At 35.1% G+C, this 20,523-nt stretch overlaps 1 protein-coding gene across 4 annotated transcripts in view; it reads left to right on the top strand.

Moving 5' to 3' along the window:
• The window catches only part of CSMD3 (CUB and Sushi multiple domains 3), a 586,421-nt gene that overhangs the window by 71,465 nt on the left and 494,433 nt on the right, over positions 1-20,523 (top strand). For all 4 annotated transcript variants that reach the window (XM_054290025.1, XM_054289307.1, XM_054288554.1 and 1 more), the window contains exon 2: positions 7,324-7,546. In XM_054290025.1, coding sequence (XP_054146000.1) covers positions 7,324-7,546 — 223 coding nt within the window. The remainder of the gene's footprint in view (positions 1-7,323; positions 7,547-20,523) is intronic.

Genomic DNA, 20,523 nt, shown 5'->3' with positions numbered 1-20,523 from the left:
AACAGAGATAAGAAATTACCCTCTGGAGGAAAAGCAATACCTCCAGAAATTGTTTCAAATGTGGTGATAATATCCAGTAATTGTTTATTTTTGACTGGCATTCTGTACCAGTTCCACTGATTAAGTTATAGAGTTTCCAGTCAACCCTACCAAAATATTGCAAAAGTCATTTTGGTACCTTATTATAGCTTATGCAAGGGCAAGACAATCCATCTTACTCAGTTATTTATCAAAAAAGTATAACCATCTTTTCTCATAGCCTTAAAATGATAAAAATCACAGATAAACTTCTTTTGAAAACTTCATGGTGTCTAAACTCTATAATGTCCCAATTTCCAATAAGTTGTGCAGAGAATAAGCATCAGAATATGTTGTTTGAGAAAGCAAACAACAATGCTTTTAAGAAAAAATTGAAGTAAAATGGCAATTTAGTTATGAAATACTCAATTACTTGAGCTGATTTTCAAAGGGGGTCTTCTATGTTCTTTGTGCACTTCACAAACACAATATTTTTGTGGGGTTTTTATTTGTTTTTGTAATAAGGCTTTGTTAAGCAGGTCTGAGATTTCCTTGGGCTAAAGAAAAGTTTTAAATCAAGGAAATTTGCATTATATATCAAAACCTCCAAGAATTATTTACAAAAACAAAAAATAAAAGACAACTCAAAAAGATAGACATTACCAAGACACAGGAAGTTGTAACTGTGAGAGCTGGAGTGCTTTAGGTTCCAGGGACACCTTACAGAAACCTTCCAGGACCTAGAGGAAGTCTACAAGAAAGCTCAAGCGAAATTTTTTAGAAGGATGTGTAGTAATAGCACAAAGAGAAATAGCTTTAAATTGATAGAGAATTAGATATCAGGAAGAAATTTTTCACTGTGAGGGCGGTGAGATATTAGAACAGGGTTCCCCAAATTTTAGATTTTCCATCATTGTAGTGTCCAAGGCCAGGCTGGGCAATCTGGTCTAAAGGAAGGTGTCCCTGCCTACAGCAAGGGTTTGGTAATATATGATCTTTAAGGTCCCTACCAACCCAGACTATTTTCTGATTCCAAGTTTTTTATTACTTTGGGAAATTAAAACATATGACAGTAATAATTATAGGTGGTCAGGCAAAATATTAAATGTAGACTTTTCTCAGCTGGTAGAGACCTCATTATAAAAGCTGCTTTTGCAGCTGAGAAAGAAGTGAGAATTATTTTTAGTACAGAACATCAAGTTGAACAAACACAGAAATCTATAGGAATACAAGATCGGCTTTTCTGAAATAGCAGGAGCTCTAAGGCCTTGGGGCTGGCATAGTGTCCTGGTTTAGAGCAAATTTGGGAGAGAACCTCTGAAGGGGTTTCTCTAGAAAGCAGATTCAAGTGGCCCCTCCCCAAACTGGTTTGGGAAAATATTTCTTTGGAGAAAAGTAGAAAAAAATGTTTATTTAATAGGCAAAGCATTCACCAGCACAAAAAAAAAAAAGAACAATATTATGCAATAAAACTTCTTGCTACTGACTAAAAGTTTGAAAGTCTCCTTGGTAGGCTGTAGCTCAGCTCCCCCAGCCTGTTATGAGTCCCTCCAGTGCTGGAAATGCTGCAGCCCAGGCCTGGCCCAGTGGGCCACAGGTGGGAGCTCCCGGTGCTCATCTGGGTGTTCAGTCCAGAGCAGGTTTAAACAAGTTCAAAGAAAAAGGAAAAACAGAGTCCAGGGAACTTCTCTGCCTCAGCTAGCTAAAACCAACTAAAAGCAAAGTAGATTTCTGTCCCACTGTATGTCCATCCACAGACAACATAGTCCAGGACCAGAAATGTGGAGTTTCTGAAAACCAACTCCACGCTTCTTTTCTCTCCCCCTTTGCTCTCAGAACCAATCTTAATGGTGCAAAATTTATTTCTGGGCTAAACAGACGAGTGGGGATACAAGCATCATAAAGTCACCCCAACACATGTGGATTCCCCTGTGAGCTGCTACCCAGGTGCAGGGTGCTTCTGTCCCGGTGTGCAGTGTGCAGGGCTGCTGCCTGCATGGGCACCTCCCTGCCAGCACAGGGGAAACAGGAGAGCTGGGAAGGAACAGGGGGCTGTAATGTTCTGCTAGGAAGGGACACCAGGCAGTGTCCTTAACAGTGTCCTAGGGTGTCCCAAACCAGGACAAACAGTCAACAGTCTTTTCATATAAATACACACTAGAATAAGGAAGAAGCTTGCAAGCTGCTGGACACATGGTGTAGGAAGACAAAAAGGTGGAGGGCAGGAGGGAAACTAAGTCCAGTACATTAAAGGAGATGATTATCTTTCATATTTATACTCATGTGACTAAGTCAATAAAACTCTGTCTTATTGGAAATTCAAGTTAGTGAAAGGAGGCTTGTTTTATGCAGAAAAGAAGCATAATGGGAATGGAAAATAGTAAATTAAAGAGAATTAAGACATGATGAAAAGTAATAAAAAGGTTAATTTCAAACACACTTAAAAGTAAAATGCAGTCATCACATCTGATGTGAGCATCCTATTCTCAGTTTTATAAATGGACTTAAAGATCTGGGAGTGAGGCATGTCAGAACAATTAAAGCTGAGATACAAATAAATAATAGAATATTAGAAATAAATATTGAGTTTATATTTTACAAAACTGGATAAATTGATAGCAGAAGAAAAGGATTCACAGCAGAGGGATGGGATCACATCACTATGAAACCTATCTCTGTTGAACTCCAGTAGGTTCTTTGAAGTGCTAACTAAAAGGATGAACCTACAGGAACCATGAAAAACCAAGGTGATGATAATACAAGTGAACAGAAAGAGAACCCAGAAAAACAGAACAGAATTAGAAGGACAGTTTGTACTGATTTATGGTCAGGATGAAAAATAGCTACTCTTTGTTGCCAAATCCAGTCAAGTGATCAAAGACCACAAACAGAAAACAGTGTTGCAGAAACTTGTGATGAGCATGAGGAGAGATAAGTGAATAAAGTATTCTGAATAGAATTACCATTTAGGGGGACAAGAATAATTTTGCAAATAGGTATATTGCAGGCAATAAAGGCACATGAACATGAGTGACATGGCTAAGGAATACTTTAAGATAGGATTGACTATGTTTTAAGATAGGTGGAAGTGAAAGAAATTAAAGGATATCACATCAGAAAAGATATTGAAGAAAAATGGAGCATATGAACAAATAATCTTCCATTTCCTTGGTTTTCTCTTAAAATAAAACAAAGAGAGTATTAAAAACTTAATTAAAAGGAAATACACAAGCAACTTAGAAATGTACAAGTGTGTTAATCAAGGCAGACTCAGTATAATTATCTTATATGAATGACTATTATTAAAGAACACACTAAACAGGGAGATTAAATGAAAGGTGTGGAGTATTTGAAAGGTGAAAGGTGTAGAAACATGTTATTAAACAGTATAATTGTATGGTCAGGAGAGAGAGAAAAAGCCAAAGACAATATTGTTGAGTATTGAATGAGTGTAATTATGGGACATTCAAGGGCAAGGGGTATGGACATGATGTAAGAACTACTTGCTTTGTTAGAAGGCAATGAATGTTGAATAAATGGATTAAGAACTGCTGTTACTGGTGCTCACAATAATCCAACAATGAATCAAAGGATGACTGAAATCAGGAAGAGGAGCTGTGTTTTCTGATTTCAAGAAGTATTTAACCATGTAAAATTGATGAGAATTAAACATCTGAATTTTAAAATCTGGTAGAAAACAATGCAACAGAAACTTTGAATCATACTAGCTATTAAGAGAATCTCATGAGTAGTGTTGTTTATCTTCATACTTATTTCAACAAGAATTTTTCTTTTCTATTCTAACTTCAAGCTTTTCAAAATTCTTTGCTGTATGCTTTGAATAAAACCATCCTGTAATGAAAAGCAGTTTGCAAGTAAATTCTGCTTGGAATGCTGGTTCTGAAATCTAAATGTAAAAGATCACAGTATATGCTACTAGTTATTTCAGCATGAATTTTACCTCTTGAAAATAAATGTCATGTTTTCCACATTTGATCAGACCAGTCAGTTAATGCACGCTGTCTATTTTGATCATACCCTGGTTGGAATGCCAAGGTGAAGAGCATCACAGAATGAATTAACATATGAAAGCAGAGATTAAAGTACACGTTGTGCACATGGTTTCTGTAGGCATGATTTTTTTTTATTTTACAGACTAAAAGACCAGACCTATCAAAATTGAACTTCACTGTTGGTTCATTTGGGCTTTTTTTTCCATTCTTGGAATTAAAAGTATATTTTCTGACACGTGCATAGCTGTGCTACATTCTGCTAGTCATCTCTGAGAAACATCCCAGTTGTATCATCTTGCAGCATATGAATAATTCTCTTTTGTTACAGTTTGAATATGGAATAAAAGGAGTAATTGGAACTTGTATATATCATGGATGTTTACATTTCATATCTGTGTATGAATAGGACTAATTATTGGATTGAGTATGAAGCATTATAATTCCTTATACGTAGCATGTTATCTCACAAGACTGCTCCCTCATAGTTGTGGCTCTCGGGTTTTTTGGTTGGTGTTTTCTTGTGTTTGTTTTTTTCTGTGGTTTTGTTTTGTGAGTTTTTTAAAATATAATTTTATTCTGGTAACAGTAGACCTATTATAGATGAGTTTTTCTTTGTAGTTTGTATTGAATTAACAGAACGGTCCATATGTAATTGGAAGCTTTCATGAAATAGGTACAGCAACAAAATTCTGAATTATAGAGTAGTATTATGATCTTGAGTCAAAGTTTATACTGTACTTTCCACACTTGGTCTGGAGAGATGGATGAAAAATTAACAGTGTATGCTATTTAATTTTCAAGTCTCCAAGTTTTTTTCTCTAACTCTATTGAAGTAGGCCTCAACAAGAGACTTCGAGAAAAAGCTAGAATAATAAATATGTGCAGACAGCTATTTAAAAAGACTTATTACTGTGATTGTCTTTGGTAAGAAGTGTTAAAGTTCTAGGATGTAGATCTTGTGAGTAAATAGTTTTATTTTCCAAAGGGTCTTGTGCAAAACTGTACTCCAAAAGTGCTAAATAAAACAGCTGAGTTAAATAATAAATAATAACACATAAAGAGGATTTAAAAATAGTTCAAGTATATGAGGGAGATGCAGAAAGAGATAAATAAAACAGACTTCTAACAATGAAGTTTGTGTAGGCACTGATATGAGAATGAATTCTCTAAGGCAACTTGCAGTCAAAGGTAAAATTTGCTGTACATGTCAGATGAGATAAACAAAACCCTAATTACATTCTAATAATATTTTCCCTTCCCTTTTTGTCCTATATATCTATGATACACTCCTAATTGTACTAAAAAAGCAGTCAAGCAGTCATACTTCACAAGAGGCGCCTTTTCTCACCATTGTAAATATATACGAAAAAGCCGAGAGTAAGAATTTGTACATGCCACTCTTCTTTCTGTCAAGAAAACACAAATAGCAATACAAAGTGTAAAATCTCAAGAGATTTCTGCTTAGTACTTCAGGGAAAGAGGCCTCTGTACATTTAAATGCTCAACGTGAAGACAAGCTTGTGAATGTGCCATGAAGAAGATGATTTAACAAGCTCAAATATATACATGTGTGTATAATTTAAGAGTTGGCGTGTGGTTTGTTTGTTTGTAGTTTGTTATGAAGTGTACATCATGTTGCTGTGAAAGAGCAACTCACTGCTTTGTGCTTTCTCTCAGATGAAATCCCTCCACTGCAAGAGGAGGCTTGCTCTGAGCATTCTTGGGGAAAAGGAGTTTCAGGGGTGTAAAAGGCAAAGCAGGAAAGCTGATCTAGTATTTAAGGGATAAGACAGCAGAAAGTCTGGAGAGGGGATGTAGACCTACATTCAGACTACAAAGCTGGTGGAAAATAAAAAAATATTCTAAAGTCCCAAAAGTGTTAAAACTGCCATGACTGAGCATTAGAACTTGAAACAAAGTTATAGAAAAGGACCTGCCCTACCAGTGCACAGTGACTTGGGAAAGGCCTTTTTATAATTATTCTTGTTCTCTTATTTTTCTAAGGAAATGGATTTTCTATATTCAAAGGAAATTTTTTATAGTCCAAGAAAAGTTAGGGTTTGAATGTAGTTCTGACACTTACAAAGTTCATTTTAAAAAGGATCTATCAGCAGAACAACTTTTCAGCTTTGACCCACTGTACTGAATTTGGCTGGGATAGTCTTAATTTTTTTCATGGTAGATCCTATGGTCTTATGTTTTAGGTTTGTGACCAAAACAATGCTGAACATTTGATCAGCACCTACAGACCATCCAGGCTTCCTCTGCTTCTTATACTTCTGGGAATGGGCAAGAAGGAGGGAGGGGACACAGATGGGACATAGATAACCCCAACCAATAAAATGAATATTCTAGAACATATGGCAGCATGCTCAGTGGTAAAAACTGGTGGAAAAAAGGAGGAAGGGGCCACACTAATGGAATGAAGGAGGAAGGGACCATGTTCAAGGTTATGGTTTTTGTCTTCCCATGTAACCATTAGGCCTGATGCAGGCCTTGCTTTCCCAGAGGTGGCTGAAAACCCTCCTGCCAAAGCAGCCAATTAATTCCTTCATCTGCTTTGCTTGCATGCACAGCTTTTGCTGTACCTATTAAACTGTCTTTGTCTCAACCCACAAGTTTTTTCACTGTTACTCTTCTTTCCTCCATCCGACTATGGGGAGTGTGGATGTGCTGTGTGAGGGAGCAGCTCTGGGGCCCCACCTGATTGCTCCAGTTAAATTACATCCACATAGGGTCAGAAAAAACATGTAAACTGTTAATATTTATATGAGATGATATAGTGGGGCAACACATGGCTATTTGAGGTTGAGCCCTTAAGTACAGAGTTCTCATAACCCAGAGTTATTGACTGGGAAAAGCTTGTTCAATATAAATAGACTTTCAGTCTTTTACAGAGCCAAAATGCATGGAGAAAAAGCACAAGGTTAATAGGTTTCACCTGTATCAGACCTGTATCCAAAGAGACTTACTTACTCTTCCATTTGACAAAAAAAAGGGAATTGATGTGAATACTTTGCTTCATAAGCAAACAAATTTAGTCATAGATGTTGTTATGTTTATTTTCAGAGATTCTACCATATGTCCTTAGATAAACAGTATGGAAAACACATTTGTTAGGTAGGTGGGATTGTTTTGCATTAAGTGGCCAGCATTTGTACAAACCATGGGCTTTACCTTTCTAAATGCAGTAGTTGCTAAAAAAATATTTTGATACTTTTCTAGTGATGTATTCTATTGAAGGTTGATATAAAAATGGATTACTAACTTTTTTTCCTTGATCTTTTTTTAGGATTTATTTATACCTGTGGTGGAACTTTAAAAGGACTCAATGGCACTATAGAAAGCCCTGGCTTCCCATATGGATATCCAAATGGTGCAAACTGTACCTGGGTTATAATAGCAGAAGAAAGAAACAGAATACAGATTGTCTTTCAGTCTTTTGCTCTAGAAGAAGAATATGATTATTTGTCATTATATGATGGGCATCCTCACCCTGCAAACTTTAGGACAAGGTAAAGAATAAATATTATTAAAATATCACTTGTGGTAATAAAAAATAATTGATAAAATAGTTAAAGCTAATGTTTTTTAATTATGGATACTTTCTTAGTCTTTAAGGTGTGCTTCCTCTAATTTATCAGGTGTCAAAATGTATATCGTGCTTTAATTCTAGTTAAAGTAATCGCTGAAATTAATCTAGCCCTCATAAAATTGGTCTCAACCAAACATAATTAATTAAGAAGCATATGAGCATATATACATTTAATATAAAGTGAATATGAGTTTGTGGAGGTCTCAGTTTACATGGTCTAGTAACAGTGGAACTTTTGTAGTCTTTGAAACAGGGGGCTTTTTATAGCTATCAGGAAACAATTAAGATAGACTAGGTAATTTGTGTGTATGTGTGTGTGTGTGTGTTTGTATATGAACATCTAAAAAAGGGGTTACAAAAGTAAACCCTTTATCAAGAGTGTGATGTGCCACAGATCATTTTCTATCAGAGCCAACTTCAGTCTTAGCCCAGATGTTCAGTTCTGGAAGGCTGCAGCTTAAGGAATACATAATAATTCTACAATACCAATAGATACATTACTCATACATTTGCTAGTTATCTTTACTACCATCTAACTTCTGTAAGTCAATTTGTCATCTGCCTAGACTTCTGTAAGGCCTTTGGCATCGCCACACAACATCCTTGTTATTAAAGGGGAGAAATTTGTATTTGATTGGGTGGACTGTCTGATGAATAACACAGTGGCCATGTGGCCATACCCAAAACATTGCATTCAACTGCTTAAACTCCAATTAGAAATCAGCTACAAATGGTGTCCCTCAGGGGGTCTGTATTCAGAAAAGTACTACTCAATATCTCTGCTAATGATGTGGACAGTGGAAGTGAGTGCAGCCTCAGCAAGTTTGCAGATGTCACCAATGAGAGCGACGCAGTTGACTTGCTTGAGGGGAGGGATGCTGTCCAGAGGACATCAGCAGGCTGGACGAGTGGGCCAATGGGATGAGGCCAAGTGCAGCATCCTGGTCAGTTCCCAGTATCCAGACTACTGGATCAATGAATTTAGAACAGTCCTGCAGAGAAAGACTTGGGGATATTCGTAGATGAAAAATTGGATGTGAGCCTGGAACACAGACGAGGACTGGAGCACCTCCCCTACAAAGACAGGCTGAGAAAGCTGGAGCTGTTCACCCTGGAGCAGGGAAGTTTTTGTGGAGACTTGCAACCTCCCAATATCTGAATGGGCCTACAGGGAAGTTGGAGAGGGACTCTTCATCAGGAACTGTAGTGATAGGTCAAGGGGGAACGGGTGCAAATTGAAAGAGGGGAAATTCAGGTCAGATATTAGGAAGAAATTTTTTACTGTGAGAATGGTTAGGCACTGGAACAGGTTGTGGATGCTCCAGCCCTGGAAGTGTTCAAAGACAGTTGGATAAGGCCTTGAGCAACCCAGTCTACTGGCAGGTGTTCCTGCAGGGGGTGGAACTAAATGATCTTATAGGTCAATTCTAACCTCTTAAAATTCTTTGGATCTATCCCAAGGGTGGATATGAGGAAGAAATCCTGTATGTAGAATGCAGTAAGGTACTGGAACAAGTTGCCCAGAAAAGTCTTGGCTTTGTGTAACCTGAAAGGTGTCCTTTCCCATGACAGTGGGGTTGGAACTAGGTGATCTTCCAAACCAAACCATTCCATGATTTTTTCCTGTGATAAAAAATGAAATACCTCTTCCTAATCAGGGAACATCCAGTTTCATTTTACTTTGCATGATGTTGCTCAAAGAAAGGGATGTGTTTTCATAATATTTTATGGAAAGTGTTGATACACTGGTAATGTTTTTTTTTAAACTATTGCATAACAATCTGGCATCTGATCACTAAAAGGAATATGTAACTTGGTACTACAGGAAAATTAGAAGAGTAAAATTCTACATCTGAAATTTGTGCAGGATATAAATTCTCTTAAATGTTTAGCAGTCAGCAGATGCAGAGAGATGCATCTCTAATGAAATTGTTTTCCTTTGTACTTCTGTGTTTTCATTTCTGTTTCATGAATGCTTGCATGCAATTCTGATATCAGCTGCAGGAAAGAGGGAACCCACAGATAAAAGATTTGAGAGTTGTCTTCCACAAGTTTTTGTCCTTTCTATTCACTCCTCAAAATATAAAACTGAGATTTTCTCAAACTTTGGAGCCTGAATAGGCCCTCACTGTCAGTCGAAACTTTGGTTGGTGAATCTACTCTAAACTGCAATCTCAAGGATTATGTGAACAATGTTCTGCTCAAAGCAAAGAATAAAACTATGATACCAGTTAGGAACCAGTGGTCCTTACTGAGTTACAGTTTAAATAAACATCAGGGAAAGCAGATGATGATAGTTAGTGGGCTAAAAGGAAGATGAAAATAATATCTTGGAAAGGCAGAACTATTTTTCTTTATGTCCTGTTCAAGCTGCTGAAAAGTTTATATATATTTATGTGAACACATACATTCATATATATGCATCAATACATAGATATATAGACAGCTATGTATGCATTTGTAGATATATATGTGCAAGATTCTTTTGAAATTAAACTAATTCTTCAATGCTGGATCTTTAGAATATGTATTTTTAATATCTTAGAAGAAAGTCAAGGCACCTGTCATGCTGAAATGTTTCAGTACTGTATACTTAGGATGCCATTAGATTTTGGTGAAGAACAGTGTAAGAAGTTATGTAGAAGAGAAAAGAATCAGTCAGCCCTTAAAAAGGAAAAGATGATTAAGCCTCAATATAGAGCTTGAAATAGACTACTTTTGCAAGACTTACAAGATCTTTTCAGAATGTGGGTGTGGAAGAATAGTACACATTTGTGAGTGGAGAATTGGCTTTAAAATTTGGAAAGCATGACAGTGAAATTACGCAAGCTTTACTAAAATTTTCATAGTGACATTTATTTTCTCAGGTTGCTGTAGTAATTAGCAAGGGGATGTTTCCTTAAGTTTTCTTTTTTACAAATAAGTGAAGTTTTACTGAGGAACAGTTGCTTTTGGAAACCATCCTTCTAGCATGACAATGTATTTTGACATTTTACTTAGTGACATGAACGAAAGTGTAATCAGATTACATTTTTCTCCCTCCCTTTAATTTTGTAACAGGCAAAAATATTTTCAGGGGATTACACATGTATTTGAACAAATACACAAATAGACAGCTAAAAAAATTGTCTTGGATAGACAAGGCCACTACTTCTGTTTTTTACTTTAATACTGTGGAATAACTGTCTGTATGAATGAAATGATTTTGCAGTTCAAGTATTTGTGAATCTAATCACCTTTGACTCCCTCTTCATCCAGTTTTGTACTTTGTCTAATTGGTCTCCTCAGAATTAAATCTTATTGAAACTACATTGCATGTCTTCAGCAAATGCTCAACAGCTTTTAACTGATTTACCTGGAACTTAAATGGCAGATAAACAATAATAAATGGAAAAGAAGCATGTCAGATATGACTACTATGGAAAGTGTAGCCAGTATTTCACTTGCATCTTTTGCTGTATGCTTGATTTAGTTTATTTCACATTATAATCTCTGTTTCAAACTATAAATACAGAATAACTTAAAACTCTGAACTTTATGCAATTTTTTTTTTTATAAATCATATTTTTAATCACTTAAAAAAAAGTTTACTTGCAGAAAGAAAGTGTTGCTTCCTGTATTTGAACTAAGCTTTTGGCGAAATTTCATAGTTGGGAGTATTTCTGGGTCATGTCACTGCCTATTTTAGAGCTTTCTTGTTGCCCCCTGAATGCATATTTGTGATTTTTGAGTACCCTCTCTTTCACATTTATACAATTAGTTCCCCTCAAAATAAAAATTTTTTAAAAATCAAGGCTTGATTTTCTAATTGCTTTTAAAAACATTGTTTAGTCCTTATTTTGGTAAGTAGCTAGTATTTCCAAATCCTGTTCTAGATAGAAGTGTTGCATTTCCAGATTAAAACTCCTGTTCCATTTTTTCCAACTTTCCATCTTTCTCATTTTTTTGTGTGTGGCACAAGAAGAATCATTTCAGCTAAGCTTAAAATATGTTTTCAATTTTCTGAGTGCCCAGCTTGAGAAAAAAGGGTTTTGTTTGCACTAGTGATAAGAAATCCCATGCTTTAATGAAGTTAGCAGAAGGTATGCTTGAACCAATAAAACATCACATAAATCAACTGCTTTGCAAAGCCAGTAGGAGTCATCTGATGAAACCTTTTGCATGTTATGAAAATAGCCTTTAGTGCAACTTGTAAATAATTCATTGTACAAGTGTTATCCTAGGGAGCGGTGGGAAAAGATCTGCACGGAGGCACAAGGCAGGAGCCAAGGAGATGCAGCTCAGGCCCAGCCTGGCAGGGGCTGAGCAGGGAGGGCAGAGCTGGGACCGAGAGGCTCCAGCACAGCCCCAGCACAGCCTGAGCCTGGCCCAGGGCCCCTCCAGGCACAGCAGCTGGGAGCAGCAGAAGGACGCAGGGATCACCACAGAGGCTCAGGCAGGAGCAGGGATGGGGACAGAGTAGCACAGGATGCCTCAGGGTGGGCTGAAACACAGGCCCAGGGACCATGGACAGCGGTGGGTGGCACTGCCACCATCTGAGGCCTGTTAGGGCCAGGAAGAGTTATTGGTTTTCTCAGAGTCCTGACTCTGCAGAAGAGAATCTGTGAGAAAATTATTTAATATTTGCCTATAAAGCAAAAGATATGGGCCTAACTATATGAATTCTTCATTGTGTACTTCTCTTGTCAGTCCTTGAAGAGTTACATGGAAACCATGATTAGTTTTAAAGCACACCCTCAGTGGAAGTGGTATGGTGCATATGTAGGTGGATGACTTAATGGCAATATAAACCTTGATTATTCCTTGCAATTATTTTACTTTGCAACTTGGATAATATCTTGTTTTCTTCTTTCTTTAAAAGAAATTGCTGAGTGTAAGACAACATATTGCCAGTAAATATCAAAAAGCATATTGGTATTTTTCTCTTTTTTCTTTAATCAAGGAGTTAGGTGCTTAGAATTAAATGCCAATTTGAAAAGAGGTGTCAGCAGTTGAAATTAAAGTTAGGTGCTTAGAATTAAATGCCAATTTGAAAAGAGGTGTCGTACTCAGCAGTTGTCTAAAACTCTTTTTTTTTCTATGAGTTTGCAGTGTAGTATTCAAAATAGCTTTAAATATTTGAATAATAATGTGACTATATACCCAAACTCTGTTTGCAGTTCCAAGGAAATATATTTCCAAATTTACTAGTACTTAACTAGTTAATTAATTTAACCAGTAAATTTTTTTGCCTGTTAAATATTCATGACAAAGTTAACATTGCATTGAAATCAATGAAATAAGTTCAGATCTATTTCAGACAGAGAAAAAAAATACATCCCTTCTGCAATTGTACTTGGCTAAATTGAAGCATTTTATCCAGTATATTCCTGTCTCTGTATGTTGACTAAAATAACCTTTCATATGTTTATGCTCAGAAAGCTATTTTTTAGTAGCTCAAACGATATATTTTACAAAATAAAAAAAAAAAAAATTATTTAGAAAATTATTAGCCTACCATAATGTTGTAGTAAAAATCATCATAAAATTTCATCATGTGTGTCCTCATAAGTACAGACATGGTACAGGAGTTTAGAAAGCTCTGCTGTTAGAAAAATGGTATAATAATTTGTGATTCATTTGCAAAAGTGAAAAAAACTATTAATTTTTTTTTTAAATATAAATGGAGTTGTGAGAAACTACCAAAAAATGAAATTTTTGATCCCTGAATAAATATATTCATATAACAATATGAAATATTATATCATATCAAATAATATAAAAGAAATATATATACATTTCTTTTTTTCCTTGTATTGGGAGCCTGCAAGATCACCATGTATCTGCAGAGATATTTTTAAATGTTGATAACAACACTGTGTCCAACGATTTAATTATATTAAAATCTTTTCTCTTGTGACTCGTGGTTAATTTTCTCTTAGGAACTTTAATGGAAGGAAGCTTTAAACATAGTGTTTAAAAGGGGAGTTTGTACTCATAGTTTTTAATCTCTTGTATTTAAGCGAGATAAATCATCCTTTCATCTACACTCCCTGCTGAGGCCACCAAGAATTAAATGTACAGGTTACCTGATCAGTCCTGCTGAGCTGAATAGGAGAAATTAACTGAAATTACTGGAGACATCTGCTACCTTTCCTCTGTTGGTGAATTGCTCTCCTAAAACATCTGACTCCCTGATTATGCCTACATTTTTAACATTTACTCCCCTTTCAGAGAAAACAGCATTTTCAGTAGATTAATAAGTAGATCTTTAAAATTTCAGCATGCTCCTAGTGTTAAATATAATTTGATATTGGCTCCTCACTCAAGTACTTCCAAAGGTTTGAATTTGGTACTTAATCAACAGAATCATACTGACTGTAAAGTTAAAATTAATTTCTTTGGTCCAACTTTGGTAAAAGTAGAGAAAAAAAAGAGTGTAAAATATGTGAAATTACAATTTATCCTTAATGTTCATTCATATTAAATACTGCTACAATTGTAGGTAGCATGAATTTTCTGTTTACTCGACTCTGGGGCAAGGCTATAGTAACTAAGAAGGGGATGGAAAACCATCAAACATGCCAGAAGAAGCAGCCAAACTGTCTTGTCTGACCATGCAGGAGTTGGACCTGTCTCAGTGGTCTCAGGGACCACACAAAGAGCAGAAGGAGTGATTTCCCCACCTGGTGAGAGAACACCCATATGGGTGATCTGAGCACCCCATCAGTGCCTGCTCCTGGCCTGGAAACCTTCTCAGATATCTGTTTCTCCATGATAAATGTGCCAGGTATTACTGACAGCGTGAGCTAACACTGTGTTTTAGCTGAAAACCAATCACAAATTATGGTAAATTTTCTCTGAATAATTTACTTTTTCATTATTATTATTTTTATTTTTATTTTAGAGCTTTGAAATCATAGAATTATCTATCCTTTTCTCTATATCTAAATTTTAATTGAAAACCATTCAGGGAATTGGATAAATAAAACCAAGTCAAAACAAAATCACCAACAAAATCCAAAGTGAAATCAAGAATACTTTCCTAATTTCGTGTTCTCACTTAAAAAATAAACAGTGCTAAGTTAACTGCTAACAATGCCCAATTTTAAAAGGCAAAAAATATATTTTTGGAAGACTAGATTTTGCCTTTAAAATCTTTCTATTTTTAAAGTGAAAGAATTGCAATTTACATCTTTCATTTGCTAAATTGTCAAATTTATTTTACAAGACTTTGATGAAGAAAGACTAGCAAAAGAATAAGTGTTGTCACTAGCAGAAGCTTCCAGTGTCCTCATTTAATAATTCTGCTTGCTTTTGCATTTCTTATTCTGGCACATATATGTTTCTCCTTTCAGTAGATATCAGTCTCTGTCAAACAGGCATCTCAGATTATTCTGCTAACATTGTTCTGTTAATAGAACAATGTTAACAGAATACCAGCCAGGTATCTCCAGTAAGTGTTTTTTTCTGACCCTGACCCTTTCCTTCTGGTCATTAGAAATTCATCCATATTTCTTTATGATCATTCATAAGTATCTTGGATCCTTTACTGTCTCCCAGCCAAACTCCTTACCTTATTTTTTTTTAAATGATTAGGCTATTATGTATTTTTATATATTCACTCTATGTTATTATTAGAGCAAGTGTTCCACTCTTTCTTATACTGATTCTCATAAAAACCAGAAGTCAAAAAAAGGTCTACATTTTTGCCTTGCTTTTGCCTCCTTCTTCCTCCATTTCTGCTATATCAGGGTTTCCACTTCTAGAATTTCCTGACTTGAAGATTTGTTTTATTGGCTCTCTCTTTTCCCATTTCCTCTCCCTTTAGGTGATCTACAGTACTAAAGATGTAGTGCAGGGTGCCCAGAGCTAGAGCCAATGTCTTGTCTGGGCAAAATACCGTGAGGGTGTGTTGATTCTCCTTCCTGAATCCAAATTTTGTTGTATGTAGATCCGTTTTACTTCTTGCATGTGTATTCTTTTTTGTCTTATTCAGTTGTTTCTCATATGAACAATTCCTTCTTTAACCAAATAAAGACCCTTTCAGAGTATTTTATCAATTCACTTAGATTATTGCTATTTTAAATAGCAGATGGAGTATCTAACTCCAAGTTAATTCTGTAGATTACATCTACTAATTTAACAGCTGCTCAAGTTAGCAGACTACTGATAAAATAGAGAAAAACTGTCAGCTCTGGGAGGTTCTAGATGAAGTCTGTCAGAGACAAGCTCTTTCTGACTGTTTTGTTATTAGGGCTTTAAGATATGTCAGGGTGGAATATTTGCAGTCTTCATTCACCACTAACATTGACAATTGAAACTTACAGAGCTTTCTTTTTCAATCTCCTGTTTACACCTTTTCGGATATTGATGAAGACCAGGACTTGTTGGTAGGGAGACAATGAATCACTGTACCTCAAAAAATTTCCAATATTGTACTGTACCTCACAAAGTTTCCATTACCAACCATAGCTCTGATTTTTTACAGCTCAGGCTGTTTATTATGCCCTAAGAATTCACATTTTTCTTCTTTCATCATGTTTCACTTCCTGTCCAAATTTTCAACCAGAGCAGATACTGTCAGCTGATTAGGATCAAATTAGGGATTCTCCACTTTGGAAACAACTTCAAGTCTCTTATCACAGTGATTTTTACTTCAGCTGCTCCATGGTTTTTTAGGTTTCTCCATTATTTGCCTAGAAAGAGAAGAAAGAAAGGAATTTCATTTGTGAATTTAGGGACTAGTGAACAAAACCAACAGGATTATACTCTCACAAAGAAAGAGAAAATAAAAAAGGTATAAATCCTAGACAAAGACCAATGAGTAGATAAGGATACAGAAAGCAACAAGAACAAATACCAAAGGAATTGAAGGAGACAAGGAAGGCCATTAAAAAAGGAAAGAAAGAACCAGCAACCAAAGTGGAAAACAATAAGATAGTAAACTAAATGATTCTTACTAGGACAATTTTCACAGCACAAACAACCAAAATAAATCCTGCAAAATAAATAAATACTGTGTGAACAGAAGATGTGTGCAATCTTGAACTGAAAATTGGTAGGGACACAACAAGAAATACAGAAAAAATTGTAGATAAGAGAAACAGATAATTGAAAGAAATGTAACAGAATTAAATATATTGGTAAACAGATATTTAGCTCTGAGATGGATTCTGAGTAGACAAATCATTTTAAAAGAGGAGGTTTTTCAAATCTGAAAAGTTTGCTTTATGAAAAAAATACATCGATTTAATAAAATGTTTGGCACTATGCTTATAAATGCAAAGCTGAAAGAACATATCAATTGTTCTATACTCTTAGGAATATTTTTATATGATGTTAAAATTCTAGACACTGATAGAGAGAGAAAGGTAGATAATTAAAACTGATAAAAGAATTTGCTTGTCTAGACAAGGTGCCACTTGTCACTTGAATTTATACTCACATTGCTACAAAGAAGCCACGGTTTTTGTAGGTTTGGAAAAAATATTTAGCTAGAAAGGAAATCTAAAGTTAAGTGGTAAGGATTTAAAAACCAAACCCAAAACCAAACTAAGCCAAACTAAATGAAACCTAAGCAACCAACTAAAATTTTGGCTATATTTGAAGGTAACTGATCTTAGAAGACACTTTCCCATTATCAGCTTTCCATAGGATCCATATCTTTCTCTGAACTGGATGGCCAGTTTGGCTGCTTTGAATTGGCTGATGGAAATTGGACTAGCTTGTTTACTTCTCATAGAATGAAAGAAAATCTCTTTTACAGCCTCTGAGATCTATTCTCTGTCTTCTTTGGATAAACTGGTAAATAATTTAAACTGGTAACCAATTTAAACTGGTAACCACCTATATATGAAGAGTGAAGTTGCCAGTTTTATAGTGAGATGAGTATGGTCATTTCTGAGAAACAAAATTTTATTTATTCACTTTTCTTTGCTTCATGGCATTTGAAACAACCTAGGAAGAAAAGCTGATTTTTGTTGTGGAGGCCATTTATACACTATAACACAGCCTGCCAACGCTCTCTGTGGCCATTAGTTTTTCATCTATGTTTCAGTTATAGAAAGGAAAAGAATCATCACAATAATAGACTTGTCCCAGAAAGTTCTAGTCTTTGGGAAAGTATCATTCTATTACAGGACTGTCCAACTGTTAGACCTGTTTACATGACAGAAAGGTAACTCCTAAACCAGCTGTTAAATTCTCCTTGTATTGTTGCAGTTAGCAGTATCAATAAAAATACCTTATAAAGTTGAGAATTGAATCAGAATATATCTGGAACAACCAAATATTGTTACTAAACTAAACCCTGAACAGTTGGTTCCTGTATGAATACACTATTTCTATTATCTTTGAAGAAAAGCATAATTCATTTTAACCTGAATGTTTGAAGAAAGCCAAAAGAATCCTTTGAGGTTTTGTGCAAATGCATGTTTGTTTCTATGTATTTACATGTACACTAATTAGAAAGAACATCAGGCATATGGCTTTACCTGGAAAACTTTTCTCTCTGTCTCTCTAATACCGGCACCTGTAATAAGCAATATGCTGGTAGGCTTTCAGCTTTGTGTATATTGAAAGCTGGAGTTGCATTCAACATGATTCAACAATTTTATGTAGAGGTTTTAAACATTTTCTCTTCCCGTGTGATTTGGGTGAAGTAGATTTAATGTTCCTGTATCTCAGGTTCTCTTGATGGTTATCTAGGGAAATTAGGTCTTGCTTGTTTGGACTTGTTCCCAGTGTATTTTTGGACATAGGATTTTGTCTAAACATTTGGTTGTATATAACAGTGCTAAGTAATTGATCAATATGCTGTAACACCAGGTTTCATTATTATGCTAATGTGTTCCAGACATACATGGAGGTGGCTTTTAACACTGTTTCATGAGATGCAGCTGTAAGAAATTTTTTAGCTGGTAGTAAGCTATGAAGAAGTCAAATCAAAAACATGAGTTGCTTTTTAAAAAAATAATTGTAAACATCATCACACAAATTTATTTATTGCACTTTATGTTTGGTTGGGTTTTTTTAGTAAAAAATGTGTTTTCTTAAACAAAGTGTCTTTTTAGATTGGTATTTAGAGTAGCCCCCAATCATTCTTGACATTGAATTAAAAGGTAAAATTTGAAGAAATGTTCAAAGCAGGACGAACTTTGAATGTTCTGAAAAACCCTATTCACTTTATGCCATGTTAAATGGGTTGTTTAAAGAATAATTTTAAACTGATTTCTCACTTTGCATTATGTGAAGTGGTTTGAAGAAGCTAAATTTAGCATTTTTATAAAGTGTATATCCATAAAATGCAAGGAAGATGGAAAAGTTTTAAACTTTCTATGCAGGTTTTTCATTGTCTTTATCAGCCACAGTTCTGAAAAGTAACAACCCTAACTCTTTATTTTGGAATGAAATGTGGGTAGCCAACTCATTTTCTTCTTTGTGAGATATCCTGTTTGCAGTAACAATTGCTTCCTTTTTAAAGTCTTGTTTACTTCGCTATCTGATTCTGTTAATGTCAGTCAATGGTGATTCGGTTAATGTCAGAGTTATGGCTCTGATATGGAACTAAGATAACACAGATAACCTATCCTTTGGTGATTGCAAAATAGATCAGCTAAGTGGACTCATATTTCTATTATAACTTTCTTTTTATTTAAACACGTTTATTAAAAGGCAAATGCTAGTTGTAGACCTGTCAGTCCAATAACTATTTACAGATGTGCATTTTATGTGTCCGTAGCTATTATTCAATCCAAAATACAAAGACAAACACTAGTTAGATTTTCTTATTTGATTTCAGCAAAAGTAACAGAATATTTTAAAATCTCTTTTCTGAAATGATTTTGCTATTTCTTTGTTCATTTTGGAAGTCTTTCTTCTATGTTCAATCAATTATTAGAAGATTATGAAGAGTGAAGGTTAGAATAAGGTACCTGACACACTTCTGTTATATTTCCTATGTTCTCAAAGTCCAAATTTTAATTTAGATTTTTCTCCCTTGGAAAAGGGAGCTTATCTTCTATTTTAAACTCAAGTATCCTTTTCTTAAAAAATGCTTTTCATTTTCTTGCTAGAAGTTTTTCTAGGGTATTTCATATGTAGCAACCAATATAGAATTAATAATTTACCTTCTATGAGACTGAAAATTGTATTTTTTTATTTATGTTTATATACAATGTAAATTGTACTTATGTAATAGGTACATTACTTTAAACCCTTTATTTCACTGCATTTGTAAAAATCATTACAGGGTCACATTTCTGGTTTGATGGGATAAAAAGCACCTCAAGTGCCATAACCATTTTTCTTAGATCTGTCTTTTCCAGAATTTTAAATGGGTAAATGTAAAACATTTTCCATTACAAACTGGTTTTCTTTTCTTCTAATTTGTATTTCATTTGATTGTCTGTTTTATTGTTTATTTAACTACCCAAACTCCAAGAGCATTTCAGAGAAATTCATAGTTTAATTTCTCACTGCAGTGGTCAAAAAGAAAGATTTTATTCATACTTATTTCCTCCCTGCAGTGGATTCAGGCTCTGCCTTGAAACACCATATGCTCCAGACCTCTGAGTGTAAAGACAGACATACCCAGTGCTGGAGGAGAGACACCTTTACTCCAGCACCTCTCTTCCCTCTCTTGCTCTTTCTGGCATACTCTCCTTATATGTTCTCTTTTAAAGTGAACAGGGGCCTGTGAGAAAAGTAAGTTGTTTCTGACTCAGTGAAAGTTTTCTGGAAGAAAATGAATGGCATAAAATCCATTGAGGTTTTTTTTGCTTGTTTTCTTAAGGTATTGCAGCTAATTTAGCTGATGAATCAGTTGGTTTTATTCTATTTGTTGTCATTACTCTGTTTTAAAAAGCTGAATTTTTCATATTAAAAAGGATATGGATTCTGAAATATATGCATATA

The sequence above is a fragment of the Melozone crissalis genome, unplaced genomic scaffold (genome assembly GCF_028551555.1).
Source record: "Melozone crissalis strain CALT ecotype California unplaced genomic scaffold, PUWL_Pcris_2 ptg000002l_1, whole genome shotgun sequence".
In the NCBI taxonomy this organism is placed as follows: domain Eukaryota; kingdom Metazoa; phylum Chordata; class Aves; order Passeriformes; family Passerellidae; genus Melozone; species Melozone crissalis.
Note: the sequence above shows the minus strand (reverse complement) of the source record. Positions and strands in the feature narration are given on the sequence as shown.